Source organism: Colias philodice, chromosome 29 (genome assembly GCF_061535455.1).
Source record: "Colias philodice isolate Cphi_HAF_F1 chromosome 29, ilColPhil1 Martin Lab GWU primary, whole genome shotgun sequence".
Taxonomy (NCBI): Eukaryota; Metazoa; Arthropoda; class Insecta; order Lepidoptera; family Pieridae; genus Colias; species Colias philodice.
This window is the reverse complement of record NC_143114.1, coordinates 6,924,147-6,945,416: the sequence shown is the minus strand read 5'-3', so window position 1 is coordinate 6,945,416 and position 21,270 is coordinate 6,924,147. Positions and strand designations below refer to the sequence as shown.

General features: G+C 33.0%; 2 protein-coding genes and 1 long non-coding RNA gene across 4 annotated transcripts in view; all 3 read left to right on the top strand.

Annotated features, from left to right (window-relative positions):
• LOC149476073 (uncharacterized) overlaps positions 1-13,646 on the top strand; it is a 359,309-nt gene extending 345,663 nt beyond the window's left edge. The window contains exon 2 of the long non-coding RNA XR_016317926.1: positions 13,556-13,646. This is a non-coding gene — a long non-coding RNA (uncharacterized LOC149476073). The remainder of the gene's footprint in view (positions 1-13,555) is intronic.
• On the top strand, positions 787-11,243 carry LOC149476074 (pyrimidodiazepine synthase-like). 2 transcript variants are annotated; one of them, XM_089712682.1, is made up of 6 exons: positions 787-965; positions 5,146-5,334; positions 5,885-6,051; positions 8,378-8,480; positions 9,000-9,133; positions 10,446-11,243. In XM_089712682.1, the coding sequence occupies exons 1-6, from the start codon at positions 938-940 to the stop codon at positions 10,563-10,565; spliced, it is 741 nt and encodes a 246-aa protein (XP_089568808.1). In that variant the 5' UTR covers positions 787-937; the 3' UTR covers positions 10,566-11,243. The 2 variants fall into 2 exon arrangements, with proteins under 2 accessions (XP_089568808.1, XP_089568809.1); XM_089712683.1 differs by having other exon boundaries at positions 796-965; positions 5,146-5,319.
• Positions 13,647-14,528: 882 nt separating the features above from the next.
• Positions 14,529-20,153, top strand: LOC149476072 (phospholipid phosphatase 5). Its single transcript, XM_089712623.1, has 6 exons — positions 14,529-14,719; positions 16,391-16,577; positions 16,970-17,039; positions 17,252-17,380; positions 17,939-18,106; positions 18,470-20,153. The coding sequence occupies exons 1-6, from the start codon at positions 14,643-14,645 to the stop codon at positions 18,676-18,678; spliced, it is 840 nt and encodes a 279-aa protein (XP_089568749.1). The 5' UTR covers positions 14,529-14,642; the 3' UTR covers positions 18,679-20,153.
• Positions 20,154-21,270: the final 1,117 nt, after the last annotated feature.

Sequence of the window (21,270 nt, the reverse complement as noted above, 5' to 3'; positions counted from 1 at the left end):
GTTTTCAAATTTACCATTTACTTCAAGTGTGATAATTTTTAGAGATTTTCAAAACGACGTGACTCAATGCGATCAACACGTTTTAATATAAACTGTGAATACGCAACTTAATTTTTTATCTATATACAAAGTTTAGTAGTTTCCGTTGCATTGAAGAAAATTATATGTATGCACATGACATATCCCCTATCCCATTTAAAATTAAAAGACTAAATTACATATTATATGCCTTTGACGTCGCGACGCGTCGGTTAAATTTATACGGTTTTTAAACAATTGCGTGTGATAATTTCCCTTATTATTGACATTATTTTTTGCTGGTAACATTTTGAAACGTTTCGTTCATAATAATGTATGAATGAATCATTTTATTTAAGTTGAAATATCTGATATAATTATATTCAAATAAATACCTAAATGTCAGTTTAACTAAAAATTTACATCCGTTGATCCTTTCTAATAATTTATATACATAAATACCACACTTAAACACATTTTGGTAAATAGGTACTGTTTCCAATATTCATTGCATTTTCATGAATATTAGATTATTAAATGAGAAGCAATTACAGAGATAGAATTATTAAAAATACAGATTGAATTGAAATACTAATAATAATTAATTCAACTGATAAGTCAACAATATCACAATGTAGGTAAGTCAATAAAAAATTAACTAAAGCGTACACATGCGCGCGATCCCCGACCTTATACACATAATACGGCTAAATTAAAAAGTTCTCCAGTATCACAACGTCATACAGAATGTTTATGTCACCTAAAATTGGTCGGGTTCTCTATAATCCAGGTCGACAATGATGTCATACTAGCTTATTTTAAATGTGACGTACCTATTTCCACATTTGAACCGGTACGTTCAAGCACTTCGGAAGAAAATTGTATTTACTCGTGCATTTCTAGTAGAAATAAGTGAAAAATGTCGCATTATCAGTTTAAAACAGCCGGTAAGTGACCTTTAACATTTCATATTTAAAATAGCATAAACATATTTAAATTCAAATGTGTTTATGACCACTGCCTGTAAATAAAAAAAAAAATAACCGTACATGGCTACTTGACGTAATTTTTTTTTTTTATATATGGAGCAAAGAAAATGCATTAAAGTTTAAAAATCAGATCTAACAATGGACTAAAATCGCCAAGGTTATGAGTACTTAGGTTACAAAACAGCTGTTTATGATGTCATTTTAAATGCAAGTGTTTCGTAAATATGCAAGTGACAATCGATTACTCTTCCTTAACTATGTCACGGTCGTTAGGTTCGTGTTTAACTGATATGGAATACGTATATATATAGTTTATTTATATCTTTAGGGTAACATTAAAATGTAGTTTTATAAAAAAAACTAGGCAAATTTTTGAGAAAACACAAATAGGTATGTACTTAGGTATTTCAGTTGAATTTTAAAATTTTAAAATATTTGCTGATAAAAGTATTACCTACTATAACAATACGTTATCTGTATTTATTAATTATTTTGTATATTTTTTTGTTATCAATTAAAAATACTTTCACTTTTAGATAAATGCGATATCTGGACTGATAAAATTAATCTTATTGTATTTGCATATCAATATAAATTATAATATGACAAAATAATATTATAATCGTTTTCTATAAAATATCCGTATAGCCACAGTCAGCTGTTATTTATTATTCTGTGATAATGGTTCATTGGATTTCTAAGTTACAAGCGGTCCGCCCCGGCTTCGCCCGTGGTACATATGAAAAATAGATGTTGGCCGATTCTCAGACTTACCCGATATGCACAGAAAATTTCATGAGAATCGGTCCACCCGTTTCGGAGGAGTATGCAGACTAACATTGTGACACGAGAATTTTATATATAAGAGATATTAAAATTTTGAAAAACTACGAAAAAGCGACCGGCTGGATCCGGGCGTGCAACTTGTATTTAAATTTATGTAAAATGTTCGTTTGCCAATAAGCGAATTCGAATGCGAATTCGATTCGAATCGATGCGAATTTTTCGTTTTTTTTTTTTTGTATGTACTTATTAGATTAAATTTTATCCAGAAAATAAATTAAATAGGTAAAAATCGGCCTTGCAATAAGATAGCTTGAGACCTGATAGAGGACATTATGTATGAGGAGGATTTATCCCGGAAATCTTAGGGGAACGGTAATTATGTGGGATTTTCTTTGACTACGCGGGCGAAGCCGCGTGTAGAAACCTAGTCAGAAAACAATAAATGGATGTGTTATATCGAGTTAAAGTCATAAAAGAAAGTAATATGAAGAATTATATACCTAATGTAGTTCCGTCTGTCACGCTTTCTCGATATTTTAGCCAACTGTGACAGAAAGAGTGTAATGGTTTTAGAATAATATGTCTGAAGTAAGTAATGTTAATTTTTTCATCACACTAATATTTTCCCATCCGAGGCAAATATTTGTATGATGAAATTCGATGTTTGCTGTGTCTGAGCGTTTATTATCTTCATTAGTATATATTTAAAAATTATCTATATACTAGTTTAACGCCCGCGGCTTCGCCCGCTTTGTCTAAAACCTAATAAATTATATACTAAAACCTTCCTCTCGAATCACTCTATCTATTAAAAAAACCGCATCAAAATCCGTTGCGTAGTTTTAAAGATTTAAGCATACAAAGGGACATAGGGACAGAAAAAGCGACTTTGTTTTATACTATGTAGTGATGTACTAGCGGTCCGCCCCGCCTTCGCCCGTGGTACCTACATGTTTACCTTTTTTTTTTCATAAGAACCATCATCGTACTTCAAGGAATAGATTCCGCAGCGCACGCGATGACAGAATTTTTATTAAGGATTTTTTACACCTTGGGTCACATTATTGCATTTTTGGTAAGGATCTCTAATTTTTTGAAAATGCAATATACTTAGCCTATGTTGTTCAGTGAAGATGCAGCTTTCTAATAGTGAAAGAATTTTTGAAATCGGTCCAGTAGTTTATGAGTGAAAACCATACATACATACGTACATAATTACAAACCTTTCCTCTTTATAATATTATAGTATGTGCTACGTACATATTACGTCATAACTCATGACTCATGACTCACTGATTATTGATTATAGTAGTACCTATAACTGTAAACAGTATAAATACTAGGTATTCTAATGTTGATCTATTTTTAGTACCTATTATTTAAGGATTAAGTCGGAGAAATTGCGGTTATTTATGCAGTATGCATAATTTAATTTACTAAAGATATAATAAGGAAATACATATCTATAAAAAATAAGTAAGGATTATCTCAACCAACAATATTACTACACTCTAGAGATGTTATGTCACAAATTACTACATAGGTAGAAATACTAGCTGTGCTCCGCGGTTTTACCCGCAGTGCTCCGCTCCTGTTGGTCTTAGCGTGATGATATATAGCCTATAGCTTTCCTCGATAAATGGGCTATCTTTCACCGAAAAAATTTTTCAAATCGGACCAGTAGTTCCTGAGATTAGCGCGTTCGAACAAACAAACTATAATATCAAGTATAGATGAACAACGTCGTATGTACAACTAGTATTATATTGTTCTCTTTATCGCGATAATGAATTACGGTAACACATTTCACTTTGATAACATTGAATGAAGAACAAACAGCCTAGATTGTTAACTATTCTTATGTAAATATGTACTAGTTTTCCGCCTGCGGCCTCGCCCGCGTTTTCAAAGAAAAACCCGCATAGTTCCCGTTCCCGTGGGATTTCCGGGATAAAACCTAGCCTATGTTGCTCAGTGAAGATGCAGCTTTCTAATGGTGAAAGAATTTTTGAAATCGGTCCAGTAGTTTATGCGTGAAAACCATACATACATACATAGATAATTACAAACCTTTCCTGTTTATAAAATTAGTATTAGTATAGATATAAATGACATTATGAATGGTACTCTATGGTATTTTTTTTATTTTTACCGACTGCCAATCAAATAAGAACAACAAGCGGCCAAGTTTCTAAAGCAACAGTTTCTATTAGGCAATTAAGGAGCCGCTATGAATCTATACTAATTATTAGTAACCTATATTATAAAGCTGAAGAGTTTGTTTGTTTGTTTGAACGCGCTAATCTCAGGAACTACAGCCCCCCTAGACAAGTGGCTTTCTATTAGCGTAAAGTTCAATAGATTAGATTATGAATGTATGAGATTGACGTTTGATTACGACGACGGCGACGATTGATTACGTCAATCTCATACATTCATAATCTAATCTATTGAACTTTACGCTAATAGAAAGCCACTTGTCTAGGGGGGCTGGTCCGATTTGAAAAATTCTTTCGGTGTTAGATAGCCCATTTATCGAGGAAGGCTATAGGCTATATATCATCACGCTAAGACCAACAGGAGTGGAGCACTGCGGGTAAAACCGCAGGGCACAGCTAGCAGGTATTTAATAAAATAAAAAAAATAAGTTCTGAAATTGTCTCACCTAAATCACAGAATACTTAATAGTAGCTAATGTTAAATTGAATTGATACGTGATTAACCTTCTCTAATAATATACGTGATTAACCGACTCTTTCAGATTCGATTTTGACCCACTTTAATGATTTAGATGGTCTGAGATAGACTTCCTCGATAAATGGGCTATCTAACACCGAAATAATTTTTCAAATCGGACCTGTAGTTCCTGAGATTAGTGCGTTCAAACAAACAAACTCTTCAGCTTTATAATATTGGTATAGATATGTTAAAATAATTGTTTATTACGACTATTTCATTTTTTCATAATTGTGAACATTTTAAGCCGTTAATTGCATTCAAAAACTGTGTCAGTACAATTTAGATAGAAAATTTAGGTCAGTTTATACGTTGAGTTATTTTTGTATACTTTGTGCAATTCGTGAGATATTTGATGATAGAAAGGTCAATGACTCTTGATATATTTTTGCCATCTTATAAATATGTATGGATTATTAGGAACACTTAAGTAGGTATATATTTATTGACAAACAAAATATAATAAGTGTGAGGGTACAACATGTAATTTTAAAAACAATAACAATAATTTTTATTTTTAGTTTCTAATCAGTAAACACCACATCGAAATGATTTTTGCGTTAAGTATTTTTACAATTAAGAATTTTAATTATATTATTTATTATCTGTATTCCAGGCCCCCTCCCCCCACCAGCTCTACCATCCGACAAACTGCGTTTATATCACGTGGATATGAACCCATATGGGCACAGAGTTCTGCTCATCCTAGAGGCTAAGAAGGCAAAATACGAGGTCTATAAATTAGACCCCTTGAGGCTTCCAGAGTGGTTCAAGGCAAATAATAGACGATGTGAGTATTTTAAAGGTAATGATTGAATTGTATTTAAAAAGAAATTATTGCAAGTAAAGATATTTTTTTTTAATTTATTGTCCATTGTCCAACACCATCATACCGACCTATCATTATAATCTTTCCAAGTAATATAGGTGGAGAGTTTTTATGTGAATATTAATATAATTTTAGAAATTACACAGGTGTTGGGCTGAATATGAATTTGAATGTAATAAGAATGTACTTCGATTCTAGACAACTACCTAATTGATGTAATCAGTTTATAACAAATAATAGCAAGTCAACGACTATTATCAAAATGAAGGTAGTTGGGTCAAACGTCGTATAAACAACGTCCGAGACCCTAGGCAGGATTCGTACGAATGCAAGACAACTATTCATCCATAAAAATATTAAATCAAAAGTTACGTCTAACAATAAATTATTATTTTTTTTTATTGAAACTCCGCTCGTATTGGTCGTAGCGTGGTATTATAATATTGATCTATAGCTCTCCAAGACAAGACTCGTTCAAGATTTTCAATTTAAAAAAAAACAATATTTTTGTTCTTATATATTTCAGACAAAATACCAGTCCTCGAAGTACCCACAGACCAAGGGGACAAATATATATTCGAAAGTGTGGTTATCTGTGATTATCTGGACGAAAGGTACCCTAGGTACCCTTTGCATTCGAGCGACCCCTTCACAAAGGCACAGGATCGACTGCTGATTGAGAGATTTAATGAGGTTAGTATTTTCACCATCATATCATTATTAGATACTAGCGGTCCGCCCCGGCTTCGCCCGTGGTACATATTTACGTTTTCTCTACACAAAAACCATCCTCGTACTTCAAGGAATATAATAAAAAAAGAATTATCGAAATCGGTTCAGCCGTTCTCGAGTTATGCGCTTACCAACACATTTTGCGATTCATTTTTATATATAAGAAGATTAGTTAATTACAAAAGGTACCCTAAGTACCCTAAGGTACGGGATCGGTTGTTGATCGAAACATTTAATAATAATAATTTTCAACATCCTCTCATACTTATTCTTTTATTTTTTTGATTACAAAAGGTACCCTAGGTACTCTTTTCTTTCGAGTGACCTCTTGGCACAAGATCGACTTTTGAAATATATAATATTAAATGAGATTCATTTCTTCTTCTCTATCTCATACATATTACTTAAATCTTAGTTAATTACGAACGGTACCCTAAGTAAATTTTGCATTTGTGTTCATAAAACCGGCCATAATGTAAAGTCCTTATAGCTGAATAATTTTTAATAATTGACATTGCAGTTATATTGATCCAGATAATTGCTATACTAATAAGTAATAACATAGTAATTCGTATTTGTACAGCTTCGTGAGGTGAATAAGGACAGATACTTTTGTCATTAATTTCGATAGCAGGGGCCGTACTGTGACCCCTTATTTCCAGACAGTTTACGCCGTGAATTGACCTGACTGGCAAATTCATATTATGGAGTTTCTCGCCGGTTCTTCTTCATAGATGCTTGCTTTCCGAATCGGTGGTAAATGTAAAAATATGTAATGACGATTGAAAAGTACTTCTAGAAGAAGTCTAATTGAATAAATAAATGTTTGAGTTTGGATAATTAACCATGGCTGGTTATTGCGATCATAATATGAATTTGCCAGTCAGTTCAATTCACGGCGTAAACTGTCTGGAAATAAGAGGTCTTACGGTCATATCTATACTATAATATAAAATATTATAAACCTGAAGAGTTTGTTTGTTTGCTTGACAGCGCTAATCTCGGGAACGACTAGTCCGATTTGAAAAATTCTTTCGGTGTTAGATAGCCCATTTATCGGGGAAGGTTGTAGGCTATATACCATCACGCTAAGACCAACAGGAGTGGAGCCACGGGGGTGAAACCGTGCGGAGCAGCTAACATAATAAATCTACACTGTAATATCTAATTTATATTCGGTTATCGTGTCATGTTTAAACTAAGGGCCGATTTTTCAATGCTTGGATAAAACTTATCCGTCCAATAAAGTATTACACGATAATATTAAAATGTCACGTAAACTGTCAAATACGGGCAATTAGAATACGTTTTTAAAATGGTAGTTTTATACATTATTCGAAGAATAAGTTTTATTCAAGCATTGAAAAATCGGCCCTAAATAGGATTAATTTTATTTTATATGACATTACTCCCAATTTAACTGATTTAAATCCGTTATTTTCAGTTGATCAAAGGCAGTTTGGAATGCTTCGATACAAACTTTGTATTTGACCCCTTATTTCCAGACAGTTTACGCCGTGAATTGACCTGACTGGCAAATTCATATTATGGAGTTTCTCGCCGGTTCTTCTTCATAGATGCTTGCTTTCCGAATCGGTGGTAAATGTAAAAATATGTAATGACGATTGAAAAGTACTTCTAGAAGAAGTCTAATTGAATAAATAAATGTTTGAGTTTGGATAATTAACCATGGCTGGTTATTGCGATCATAATATGAATTTGCCAGTCAGTTCAATTCACGGCGTAAACTGTCTGGAAATAAGAGGTCTTACGGTCATATCTATACTATAATATAAAATATTATAAACCTGAAGAGTTTGTTTGTTTGCTTGAACGCGCTAATCTCGGGAACGACTAGTCCGATTTGAAAAATTCTTTCGGTGTTAGATAGCCCATTTATCGGGGAAGGTTGTAGGCTATATATCATCACGCTAAGACCAACAGGAGTGGAGCCACGGGGGTGAAACCGTGCGGAGCAGCTAACATAATAAATCTACACTGTAATATCTAATTTATATTCGGTTATCGTGTCATGTTTAAACTAAGGGCCGATTTTTCAATGCTTGGATAAAACTTATCCGTCCAATAAAGTATTACACGATAATATTAAAATGTCACGTAAACTGTCAAATACGGGCAATTAGAATACGTTTTTAAAATGGTAGTTTTATACATTATTCGAAGAATAAGTTTTATTCAAGCATTGAAAAATCGGCCCTAAATAGGATTAATTTTATTTTATATGACATTACTCCCAATTTAACTGATTTAAATCCGTTATTTTCAGTTGATCAAAGGCAGTTTGGAATGCTTCGATACAAACTTTGTATTTGGCAGTGAACAAATTTTACATACTTTGGATGTGTTCGAAAAAGAATTAGCGTCTAGAGGTAATATTTTTATTTATACATCCTTTTAATATTATAAATGCGAAAGTTTGTATGTTTGTTTGTTACTTCACGCAAGAAATGCTGAACCGATTTTCATGAAATTTGGCACAAACATAGAGGTAATTTGGATTGACACAAGGGAACGTTACTGGTCTTACTATTATTTCTCTTGAGTTTCATTTTATTTAAATTTTCTTGAGTTTCACAAAAACAACATTCTACCATCATCTGACTTTGGCTTAGTTGGTAGTGACCCTGCCTTCCAAGCCAGAGGTCGTGGGTTCGATTCCCACCCGGGAAACCACAAATATTTGTGTGATGAACATCGATGTTTTCTGTGTGTTGATTGTCTATATAAGTATTTATTTAAAATTATATATGTATATGTTTATCATCTGGTTTTCATAACACAAGCGAAAGCTCAGTATGGGATCAGATCGAGCCGTGTGTGAAAATTGTCCTGAAATATTTATTTATTATTATTTATGCAAAAATACATCTTACCCCGATACATTTAAGGTACAAACTACTTCGGCGGCAGCAGACCAGGCATGTTGGACTACATGATCTGGCCCTGGGTGGAGAGGCTGTACCTCATGAGAGTCATCAGTGAAAAGAAATTTGATGACAAACGGCATCTGTTCCCCAATTTTGTGAGTTGAAATATATATTTTATTTGTCTCTTATTAGATATTATCAATTGCGCGTGAATGTAAACAAACATTATTCAAGCCACCAATCACACAATCAATCACACTATCGATCTCTTTCTTTTTGCTCACCTCCAAATATCAGAATATTAGGAAAATAATTGAAATATATTAATAAATCGAAGAATAAAGCGTACTTACGTGTGGTATGAGATCCCTTGTGTTTTATTTACTTTGGTAACATAATTGGTACGCTTTCTAAATGCACACGATGGCATTTTGGATGGTAATTTCGTAGCAGCGCGCAACCGCCGCAACCGCGCAGCGTGCCGGTGCGTGAAACAGACTTTAGTCTGCAATACGTCCCAATTAGGACGTTTTCTAGTCTTCATGTTTTATATCAGCTCATAACATATCTGTTTAATAAAATATCATTGATCCTACAGAATTCCTACTAACTATAATATTATAAATGCGAAAGTTTGTGAGGATGTGTATGTGTGTGTTTGTTACTCTTTCACGCAAATACTTAACCGATTAAAATGAAATTAAGCACACATATAGAGGGTAACTTGGATTAACAAATAGTATAGGTTCTATCCCGGAAATCCCACGGCAACGGGAACTATGCGGCTTTTCTTTGAATGGGCGAGCCGCGGGCGGAAAGCTAGTATGTAAATATGAGAATGAATGACCCCGTGTTATTTGCTTGTTCTTTACCTTTTAACAGTTGGTCTAACAATTTGCTGGCTAATTATTAAATAGTAATAAAAAATTGTTTAGTCCCATGTGGGGTAAGGAGCAGATGCATTATAATATATTGTATATCTGTTTTTAAATTTATAAATTTCGCAATAAAAGGTAGCCTATGTTCTTTCTCAGGGTCTAAAGATTGTGCCAAATTTCATCAAAATCGGTTAGTTAGAGTTACTTTCGCATTTATAATATTACTAGCAGTCCGCCCCGGCTTCGCCCGTGGTACATATTTATGTTTTCTCTACATAAGAACCATCCTCGTACTTCAAGGAATATAATAAAAAAAGAATTATCGAAATCGGTTCAGCCGTTCTCGAGTTATGCGCTTACCAACACATTTTGCGATTCATTTTTATATATATTCTAATAGTAGGGATAATTAATTTTTGTATTATCTATATTTTGTATTTAAGTATACTGTCGTAAGATTGTAAAAGCCCATAGTATAATTAAATCAATCTCGTAGATAAATAATCGAACGTGACATAATTATTAAAAGAAAGAGCCTCGGGATTATAGAAGGTTAGTTTCGTTTATAATAATTAATTTTTATTTACAGGCGGACTGGGGTGACCAGATGCAACTAGATGACGTTGTCAAAAAGCACGCACGTTCACCGCAAGAATATTTCGATTACTACAAAAACGCTAGAACCCATTCGATGGGATATTATTTATAAAACACGTAAATAAGAATTATTGTAAGCCTGAGAATGTAAATGTTAGGCAAAGGTTTTCCTTTTTTTGGTTATGTTTCATACGTCATTTTTCCAATTAAATGTCTCTATAAATATCATAGATAATGATATTTTTCTATGCTAGGTACCGAACTAAAGTAAGTAAGTGAAGTCCCGTGTCCCCTAGTGGGGTAAGGGGCAGATGCATTATGCATACATCTGTTTCACTGATCGATTTTTTTAGGGACAAGTAGGTGATCAGCCTTTTGTGTCCTGCCAGACCGAGACATTTTTTTTTCTTCGTCTCCACCGGGAATCGAACACAGGACCCCTCGGTTCTTCGCTCACGCGTCAACCACTGTACCAAGGAGGCGGTCCGAACCGAACTAGGTACTGTGTTATATTATATAATAGTTTGGATATAATCTTGTTCTGTCTTACCACAAAAAAACTTTAGACATGGTTTAACTTTAAGCGCGGGTTATCTTTAATCTGGTTTTGTCGTATTTCACATAGACAACTATTAAAGAGACAGAACTCTGGTTTAAAGATAGACTGTGTTTAAATTGTTTTGAGATAATACCAAAAACATTTTGAGACTATGTTCTGTGCTATGTTCTATCGAATCGAATTTCTAATTTTCATTTACAGATTTCAAAAAAGTAAACTTAATCATTACCCTTAACATTACCTAATAAATTTTTTATCGTGTGAAATGACGTATAGAAACTGCGTATTTTTGTTTTATTTTTTTCACGAGTTGAATTATTTTTAACTCTAGTTGTTTTTACATCACAATATTTTATTTTTCTGACTACGCTCAGCGATCGGCATTTCTTATTTAAGTTAACGGTTAAGGTAAGTATATGTTCGTTAAGTCAATTATATAATTTCTTAAATAAATAAGTATTAATTATAAGTTCGCAAACCATTATAGTTATTTTTATTTATTCTTTATTACTTACCAAAATATTTTATTAAAATCTTGTTACGTCATGATAAGTACTGTAAAATTTGTATTTTTTTTTGTTTTTGTACAGCCATGTGGCCATATTCTCTTTTTTAACCTTTTCCCCGCTTATTTCATTTTTTTTTTCTTGTGAATCAGTTCTCGGTCATAACGTTTAGAAATAAAAAAATATTAAACGGGAAATCATAGTCTTTGAGCAAACTAGGTATATTTTTGGAGTAAAATCTTTTATTTATGAATTGTTACCAGATTATTATTTTATGACTTAGGTTTATACAGAGTATTTATTTTTTACGTCCATTTTTCCAGTAAGCTGTAGTATGCTACATTGCTTTACAGATAATAAATATTCTACACCACGCCTTGGAAATTTATTTTTGAGCTATTGCATAGCTTTTATCTCGGACTTTGAGCGCGGCGACCAAATGTAAAAAATCCGTAACGAAAAAACCTAACACCCCCACTCCAACCGGCACAGCGGTATGCTATGCAATAGCTTTACCGCGGTAGTCCTCGAGTGCCACACGTATTTTTAGATATATTTGTGGGTCAAGTAGCAACATACATACACATTACATTAAGAAGTAGGTCATTTTATTTAAAGAAGTTGTAATGTACTTAATAAAACGTACAAGTAGTCTAGTTTTTCATAAATATTGTGTTGGAGCTTAGTGCCTGTAAATTTAGAGTACCTCGAGATAAACATTAATTAATAATATATTATAAATATAAGAATCTGATAAAGAAATCTCTTCTTTGTGATATATATGCTTTGGATTTGAAAATAATCTTGGTAAACTCTTACTACAGTACGGTTCAAACTTAATGGCGGTTCGGAAGTTAACTGCGAATGCACGAGCGCGCGCGTATCCGACCTATAATGTTTCGATAATATCTAAAATTGTTTTCTGCACATCAGATCGATGTTCCGGGCCGCCATTAAGTTTGAATCGTACTGTACTTATGTAATTATTTTTTCATTTATTTTTATATCACTATTTAATAAGTAAATGTGGCTTGTTTAAGGTATCACTTCTTAAAAAAACTTAATAACTTATAAAAATGTATTTCTTATGTCAAACCGTTTCAAAAGACCTATTAAAAAATTAAAAATAGTTTTATTATCTGTATCTCAAAGAAAAAGTGGCACTAATTAGCATCTATCTTAGATTAAGGATTGGTCTCCGCGCGCGCGCTACGACTAGATACCGCCCCACCTAAAAACAATAGCTCTGTGAATGCGGCAACTCATTTCTGTAGTGTGTGTTAGGCAATTTGTAAAGACGCTAGTGTGTGTGAAGAATTGGGCTGCCAGCTACATAAATTTTACCTCATAAATGGGAAATCTGGAATCTTGGAAAGAAGTTTGAAAAATATTTTTTTTCATCCTGACCTGGCCGGGAATCGAATCCATGAACATGGCGACTCAAATCTACTTGCGACGCTACTATACTATAGTCACAAAGGTTGTTTAAAAGTAAAAAAGCGGAAATAAAAAAATAACATATTATATGAGTCAGTTAAACATGGTTAAACAGAAATAAATTATTGTTATTATACTTTTTTATACATGTGTTAGTAATAGTATTGAAAAAAAAAGTTAAAATTATTGCTAAAAGATTTCCTCAACCACGTGTATTTTTTTGGATATGCAGTACGGCAACACTGAATGGCGTCGTATTTTCGTAGAAAATTTTTCGAAGTAAAGGAGAAATTTCGAATAATACGATACTTAGTGATGGTACGTGATCCCAGTGTCTTTCTTATTTTTTGTTGTATTATTTTTAAATAGTTTTATGACACAAAGAGGCATTTTACCTCAGATTTTGTTCAAAATCTTTATAAACTATCGGTTCGCCCTCTCCACACAATGCTTGTGACACGACTGGCTTGGGTACGCCGAATTCGGCGTACTTTTAGTTGCCGCATTTTTCAAGTACGCCGGCGGTATCTAGTCGTAGCGCGCGCGCGGAGACCAATCCTTAATCTAAGGCATCTATTTTATTATGGGATATTTTTTTAGTTATAAGTTACGTAAGTCACTGTAAAGTAAGGTGTCGTTTGTACAATTTTATATTTTGTAACTATGTTATGAAATAAAACAATATCACTTATTTATGTTTTTATTCCTGCCGACTGTAAGCGATGTTTTCTTTTTTATTCGATTTCATTGCATATATTTTACATCAATACTTATATTAACTAGCTGTGACCCGCGGTTTAACCCGCATTGCTCTGCTTCTGTTGGTCTTAAGCGTGATGATATAATATAGCCTAGCCTTCTGCCTTCCTCGATAAATGAGCTATCTAAGGGCGGCCATACACGGACCGCTTCAAGCAGTTGAGACCGACGCGACGGCTTGAAGCACGGTGACTACTAAGGTGACTACAGACATTCATTCACAGCCGTACACGAAGCGTACACGTGACTCTAACACCTAAATTTAGAAATTTCAAATCGGACCAGTAGTTTTTTAGTTTTTAGTTGCTGAGATTAGCGCGTACAAACTCTTCAGCTTTATAGGAATATTATGTTACCATTGGAAAGCTACATTATTCCTGAGTGGTGTATGATGTATTTAATTTTGAGCTGTTTCGCCTCTTAATGAGGGCCGAGTTATATTATAAGCAGTATAGATTTTGAAGTGAAAACTTCTTTAGCGGCGTTAGGTATAAAATCTTAAACTCGCGTCAGGACACGTGACCCTGATCGAAAAAGCGTAAGACAGATGGATATCAAACATGCTCAACGTTAATAATCAAGTTTTCACTTCTGCCGGCACTCCCGGAGTCATCCCGGAGTGCAACCCGTCTTTTTTGTGTGTTTAACAGCATGATATGTTACCTAAACTGTCTTTAACAAAGTATTACCCACGTATAACCACAATTATAACAAAACAGGTAATATTATAGGTAGGTATAATATAATATATACCTATATTACTTGCTTTGTGATATAATCCTGAACGTGAATAAAAATGTCACACGTCACGATCGCTGTCACAAAATGGCAAGTGTCATGTCAGTGCAACTATAAATATGTTTCGGTTCAAATAAAATAGTATTAAATTGAATTATTGTGGTCTGATTAAATTAAACAAGTGTTCAAAATGCCCCTAATACGTTCGGCCAGTCTTAATTTATTTGTTGAAATCATTGTGCGCATTGTATTTCTATCTACGTTTTGGTAAGCCACGTCCATATGCTATCATTAATATTTACTTTTTATAATTGCAAGATAATGTGTGATAAGTGATAAGAACCGATGTTTTGAAAGAAGGAGAAGTTAAAATTATATCTGTACTTGTGTACTTACTATAGTTTTTTATTAAGCAAATGAAAGAGACATGTTACGCAAATAATAAGAGAAATACTTTTTTTTTGTTTACTTGCACCATTGCCTTCATATTAAGGCTTATTTCATAAATCTGCTTTATTTTCTTTTCATATTACTAAAATACTGTCTAGTATTTAATTGAAGACAATTGTAGATGCATCATTAATAGAAAAAAATGAAGACAATTAGTATTATTTTACATTCCCTTTATATTTTACTATTATTTAATTGGCATATGTGTCTGAATATTTATTCTGTTGACAGATATCCCACTCTAAAAGTAATAGAGTCAAGAGTGATCCTGTTTTTAGGATGTTTACTTAAAAAAAATATAATAAACCACATGAATGAAGTCACCCTGTCAATCTAGTATTATCTTAATATATATAAATCTCGTGTCACAATGTTTGTCCTCAATGGACTCCTAAACCACTTAACAGATTATAATAAAATTTGCACACCATGTGCAGTTCGATCCAACTTGAGAGATAGGATAGTTTAAACATGTAGGTACCACGGGCGAAGCCAGGGCGGACCGCTAGTCACTACATAGTATAAAACAAAGTTGTTTTCTCAATCCCTATGTATGCTTAAATGTTTAAAACTATGCAAAATATTTTGATGCGGTTTTTTAATAGATAGTGTGATTCAAGAGGGAGGTTTTAGTATATTTTATTAGGTTTTGTTAGTACATAATAAGATATGATTCACCAATTAAATATAGTAAACTACCAACCAATAAACACCAATTAAATATACTGTAGGATTTCCGGGATAAAACCTATCCTATGTCCTTTCTCGGGTATCAAAATATCTCTATACCAAATTTCATGCAAATTGGTTCAGTAGTTAAGGCGTGATTGAGTAACAGACAGACAGACAGAGTTACTTTCGCATTTATAATATTAGTATGGATGACTTATTACCTCAATATTTAAATTAGATAATTATAATGTATATCTTATCTTTAATGTGACATGTGAATATATACTTAAATTCTAAACATTCCTACATTCCTAAGGCTATATATCATCACGCTAAGCCCAACAGGAACGGAGAAAAGCAGGTGAAACCGCGGAGCTCAGCTAGTAATTAATAAAACGTGTTTAAAATCTACTAAAATCTTTAATTTCTAAATGTTTGTTACTTTTTAACACAATAACAGATTAGTCTGGATCAGTATATAGGCTAATTTTTCAAAATATGTAATTCATTTAAAAAATTCATCAGCAAAAACATACAGAACCTAGCTATTTATATTTATTTATTGATTCAATAGCTAAGGCAGTTAATGAAGAGGGAGTATGTTAATCAAAAGCCTAGGCTCATAATTAAACGGCTGATGAAGCTACTTGTCTGCATCATACATATCTACTGATTGATTTCAAAGTAACATGAAATCAATGCCATCATTAATTCGCGTAATTTAGCAATATGTTAATAAAATGCCTAGGCTTTTAATTAAACAGCTGATGAATCTACTTGTCTATATCATACATATATCTACTGATGATTTCACAGTTACATGGAATCAATGCCACCGTTCATTCGCGTAATACAGCCGTCAGAAATGGCGGAGAATCTCAAGTACCCCCGCCACGAGTCGTACGTCCCCGGGACGATGCTCTGGGGCATTGTGTTGTCTGTGCCCTGTCTGTTGTCTATCGTCGCGTGGGCGGCGTGCAATGATTGTAACGACGCGTTGGAGGTGAGTGACCATAGTCCACTTCTCTAGTTTATGTCTAATCTTTGAAAAAGTAAAAAAAAAATTAATTCCCGTGTCCTTGCATGTTGCTTGCGTGTCCATGTACATTATGCATTATGCATACATCTGTTTCACTGATCGACTTTATTTAGGGACAAGAACGTGATCAGCCTTCTGTGTCCTGCCAGACCGAGACGTTTTTTTTCGTCTTCACAGGGAATCGAACCCAGGACCCTCGATCCTACGATTATACGCTTGCTTATATTTTTCAAAATAACTTGATTATAATTATGTTCGAACTTAAAATCTTTTCTTCCTTTTCATCTAACTTGTAACAACGGTATATTCAAGTGTTTTATTTTCTTTTTCCTAATAAAATTAATTAATCATTTCAGTTTCTTCTTGCGTGGACATTATCGCTGGGTATCACCGGTATTTTGACAGACACCGTCAAACTTATAGCAGGTGAGTGTTGTAGGCAAGAAGGTTGTAGGTGAATGTGTAGTGACGCGTTGAGAGTAAAATTTCAAGGTCGCTTCATGGCAATACCGTTACGTCATGGAGTACTGTGACGATTTTGGAGTCTTTGAATCTTGTCAAAGTAGTTTCGCTTCTGACACGTGTGCTCGGTATACCCGATCTTTTTATCTAAGATTGACTTATCTATTTATTTCTAGGTCGCCCCAGACCAGACTTCTTCTACCGATGTTTTCCCGATGGGGTCGAAACAGCAGATCTTAAGTGTACGGGGGACATGGCGGATATTATGGAGGGGAGGAAGTCATTCCCTAGTGGACATAGCAGTTGTGAGTATACAGACAGACAGGCAAACATTTTGAAGTGAAGTTTCTTTAGGCGCATTGAAAGTAAAACTTCAAGGTCACGTCATGGAGTAAGGCGAATTTGGATCTTGCCAAAGAAATTCACTTCTGACACGTGTAACGTGTATTTGTTATTTTTCTTTTTATTGATATACAACTTGAGTTTTTTTTTCAGTGCATTGAAATAATATAAAATTAATCTTTATGTCCCAGAAATATTTTTGTCACAAAATCTGTAATAATATAGGTTTTTAATATTTAGTTAAAAGTATTCAAATGTTTTATAAAATTTTAAAAATTTCAACATATAGGCTACTTTTTCTGAGCTATATTATGTACAAACTTACATCATACATGTTTATTTACATAGAGGTATATAATCAAGCTTTTTCAAACTCAAACTCAAACATTTATTTATTCAATTAGACTTCTTCTAGAAGCACTTTTGAAACGTCATAAAATTGTGGAGTAAATTTTCGAACATAAAATAGTGGAGTTATCCACTCCTTACATAAAATATTAATATACTTATAATATCGCCAGTGTCCTTCTGTTCATTGGGCATCGCGTCGCTATGGATCTGCGGTAGGCTCGGAGTGTTGGCTCGAAGGCGGGGGTCGTCGGTCCGAATCTCGTGCACGCTAGCACCGCTTGTATTGGCCGGTTGTATAGCACTGTCGAGGACTTGTGATTATCATCACCATTGGCAAGGTAAGAAATTTTTATTTTTTAATACTAAGTATAAAAAAATAATTAATAATAATTTAAAATTATGCGGGTTCGATTCCCGAGTGAGTGATTTTTTTTTTGTGAAAAATTTGCTATTGGCAATATTTTTCACATTTGGCAGCACATACAGCAACAGTTTATTTAGTTGTCCAGTAATAAATACCGTCGTCACAATAATCCCTTATATTTTTAAACGACACCCTTTTTTATTAAGAAATTATTTGAAATTATTACATGAAATCACAAATTAGAACCCTTTTTTTCATCCTATCATCTCCAATACTAATAATAGTACAAAAAATCTACTAAATATCCTGTTAAATTAAAAAAAAAAACAATTTTCAGATGTCCTAGTAGGTTCGATTCTAGGGCTCTCAGTAGCGACATTTTGCTACCGTCAATACTACAACCCGCTAACGTCAGACCATTCCGGGATACCGTACATAGTATCTAGTAGTATAACCAAATATTCCAACGGAAAACCCGATATAAGCCCGGTGAAGGAAAAGGAGGAATCTACGCCGTTATTGAAGAAAGAAGATAAATGGATTTGAATTATTTTTAACCGATTTAAAAAAGATTCTCGATTCGACTTTTTTTGTCGGAAATTTTGACTGGGTGAACCGATTTTGTAATTTTTTTTGTTTGAAAGTTTATTTTTTATTGTTCAGAACTTACGAATGTACTGATAATTCGTTTTTTATTTGAAAGTTGGTGCTTTAAATTGGTTTATTTAAATTTGGTTGTTTGAAGGTACTTTTTAGATTTTTGGTTGAAAAATTATGAAAAAATATATATTTTGCAGAATTTTTACATATAAATTAAATAGAGAACATTATTTATTAGATTTTTTTGTTAAAAATAATAAAAAAATGGCGCAGAATGAATCCTAATCTTGTTTAAATAGCGTAGGAGGGTTTTGAGCCATCATTATGTCATTTAGACAATTTTTTTTGCTATGAAAATTTATTTTGATAGTCATTCGGTTGTATAGGCTTCAGATGAGTCGATTGTGATGAAATTCAATGCGTTGATAGTGCATAGTATATTTATAATAATGAGTTTTTTTTAATAATCTACTTTGTAAGACCGTAACATTGGGGAATTGAATAATATTTAGTGAAGAAAAATAATATATTATGTAAATTATTTATTAATTTTTAATATTATGAGATTTTTATTAAACAAATTATTATTTAATTTTAATGTATACTTGATCAAATGCATTTTAAAAACGATATTTTTTTGATATTTACTAAAATTTGATCAAATAATTCCTATGCGTGAATTTTATTTATGTACTTACAGTACTAATTTCTTTATTATTTTTATAATTTTGATGTTTTTTTTTTAATGTAGATACTAAGTCGCTAGCTCCTAATAACCATTGAGTAATGAGTTACTATGTACTAGGTACTGGAAAGGACATCTCTACTACACTATTTGTAACACGAGTTAGAGTCAATCGTCTCAAATTCATTTTTTTTGTTACATTGATTGGTTTTAATTGATAAGTTTATTCATAATTTTAATAAGATAAACAATATTTATTTGTAACATTGATTGGTTTTAAATTATAAGTAATAAGAGGCAGAATATCTACAAAGTGTACGACTCACTAGCCGCCCCGCGCCGCCGCGCTTATTGCACAGATTTTGTTCGTGGTGTCCTCTCTATACGTAGTAATAATACCTCAATGCTAATAACCGATAAATTTTTAGAAGGTACTTAATTTATTGACAAGTTTGTTTCTGCAATATTGCTTAGTTTTTGTGAATAATTAATATTATAATAAAAATAAATTTGACATATAAAAAAATAAGAAATCATTCAAAAAAATTGCAGCGTTCACACTTTTTACGGTTACGTCTGAATATAGATTAAAAAAAAGTTAACTAGTATTCCCGCCAAAAATAACGCGGTAAAATATTTTCACTGATAAGTAATTGTTAAATGTTTAATATTTAAAAAACAAATACTTGTCTGCTTCAATTGAGATTATTTGTTTAAGTTTTTGCACGCCTCATAAGCGAAGCGTTGAGGTGGGTACTACTGTCACTTCGCGCAAAACATCTGATTTTTCAAACTTAAAATGTCTTTATGTATCATACATTGCACTTGTAACTTGTAAGATAATACATACACACACATATTAAGAAAAAACACTATTTTTAACGTTCATGATATTTTTGATGTCATTTTTGTTATTTAAACTAGTTAAAAAACAGTTTAAAAAAGTTCTGTCTTGGACGTCCGTGTGTCTGTATGTGCGGATCCTTTTTCTTGTTAACACGATAGCGACCGAAATACTTTACTAATCGAGTCTTTTTTTCTCTCTTAGGGGCCGTCCATTAATCACGTGATGTTTTTTTTGGCATTTTTTGACCCCCCCTCCCCCTTGGTGATACGTAGTGAGGTTTAAGACTACCCCTCCCCCCTCCCCCCTATATCACGTGTATTTTTTCGTACCTGCAAAGAATCTATTTTTTATTTACTTATAAAAAAATACTGGTATAAGTATCATCTAATTTTATTATAGAAAATTAAAGGCTACTATAATAAACGTTCAGAGGTAGACAGAAAGATTGCAGTTTGTTTTTGAATGACATAAAAATAATGAAAGAAATGCGAAAAAATTGTACGCGTTTGACTAAAAATAAATACATAATATGTAACGCCGCTTTTCGGTTGAGTATCGCGCGCTTGCCGAAAAAATAAATACACGTGATATATTACTTTACCCCCCCTCCCCCTGGTGATATTTCGTGATTTTTTGATGCACCCCCTCCCCCCCTTTTGAGCCTCACACGTGATTAATGGACAGCCCCTTACGCTTGAGTATGCTCAGGAATAGAACCCTTTCATTTTTCAGGGTCTGATTCGATGTGGTTTAATTGTTATTAAATAAACAAAAATAATAATTAATAAATATTTATTAAAAAAAAATTATGAGGCGTGCACTTTTGGATTTTCTTTTACATTTTAAATCCAAATTTGATACAAATTGTGCTATGATTTAGTCGTGAATTTTTACAGACAGAATTTCGCATTAATAATAATAGTAAGAAATAAGTAAAAAGGTGTAGATAGGGAGTGGCGAAATGTGGCTAATTAGCCAGGTCTAGTGGTCTCTTTTTCGCTCACGA

What these genes read in the sequence shown, in the direction of transcription:
- LOC149476074 (XM_089712682.1), top strand. Translation starts at nt 938, where the DNA reads ATGTCGCATTATCAGTTTAAAACAGCCG. An exon ending in ACGATGTGAGTATTTTAAAG is followed by an intron (nt 5,335 to 5,884) that starts GTAATGATTGAA and finishes TATATATTTCAG; the next exon opens with ACAAAATACCAGTCCTCGAA. An exon ending in AAAAGAATTAGCGTCTAGAG is followed by an intron (nt 8,481 to 8,999) that starts GTAATATTTTTA and finishes GATACATTTAAG; the next exon opens with GTACAAACTACTTCGGCGGC.
- LOC149476072 (XM_089712623.1), top strand. Translation starts at nt 14,643, where the DNA reads ATGCCCCTAATACGTTCGGCCAGTCTTAATTTATTTGTTGAAATCATT. An exon ending in ATTGTAACGACGCGTTGGAG is followed by an intron (nt 16,578 to 16,969) that starts GTGAGTGACCAT and finishes TAATCATTTCAG; the next exon opens with TTTCTTCTTGCGTGGACATT. An exon ending in CCCTAGTGGACATAGCAGTT is followed by an intron (nt 17,381 to 17,938) that starts GTGAGTATACAG and finishes TAATATCGCCAG; the next exon opens with TGTCCTTCTGTTCATTGGGC.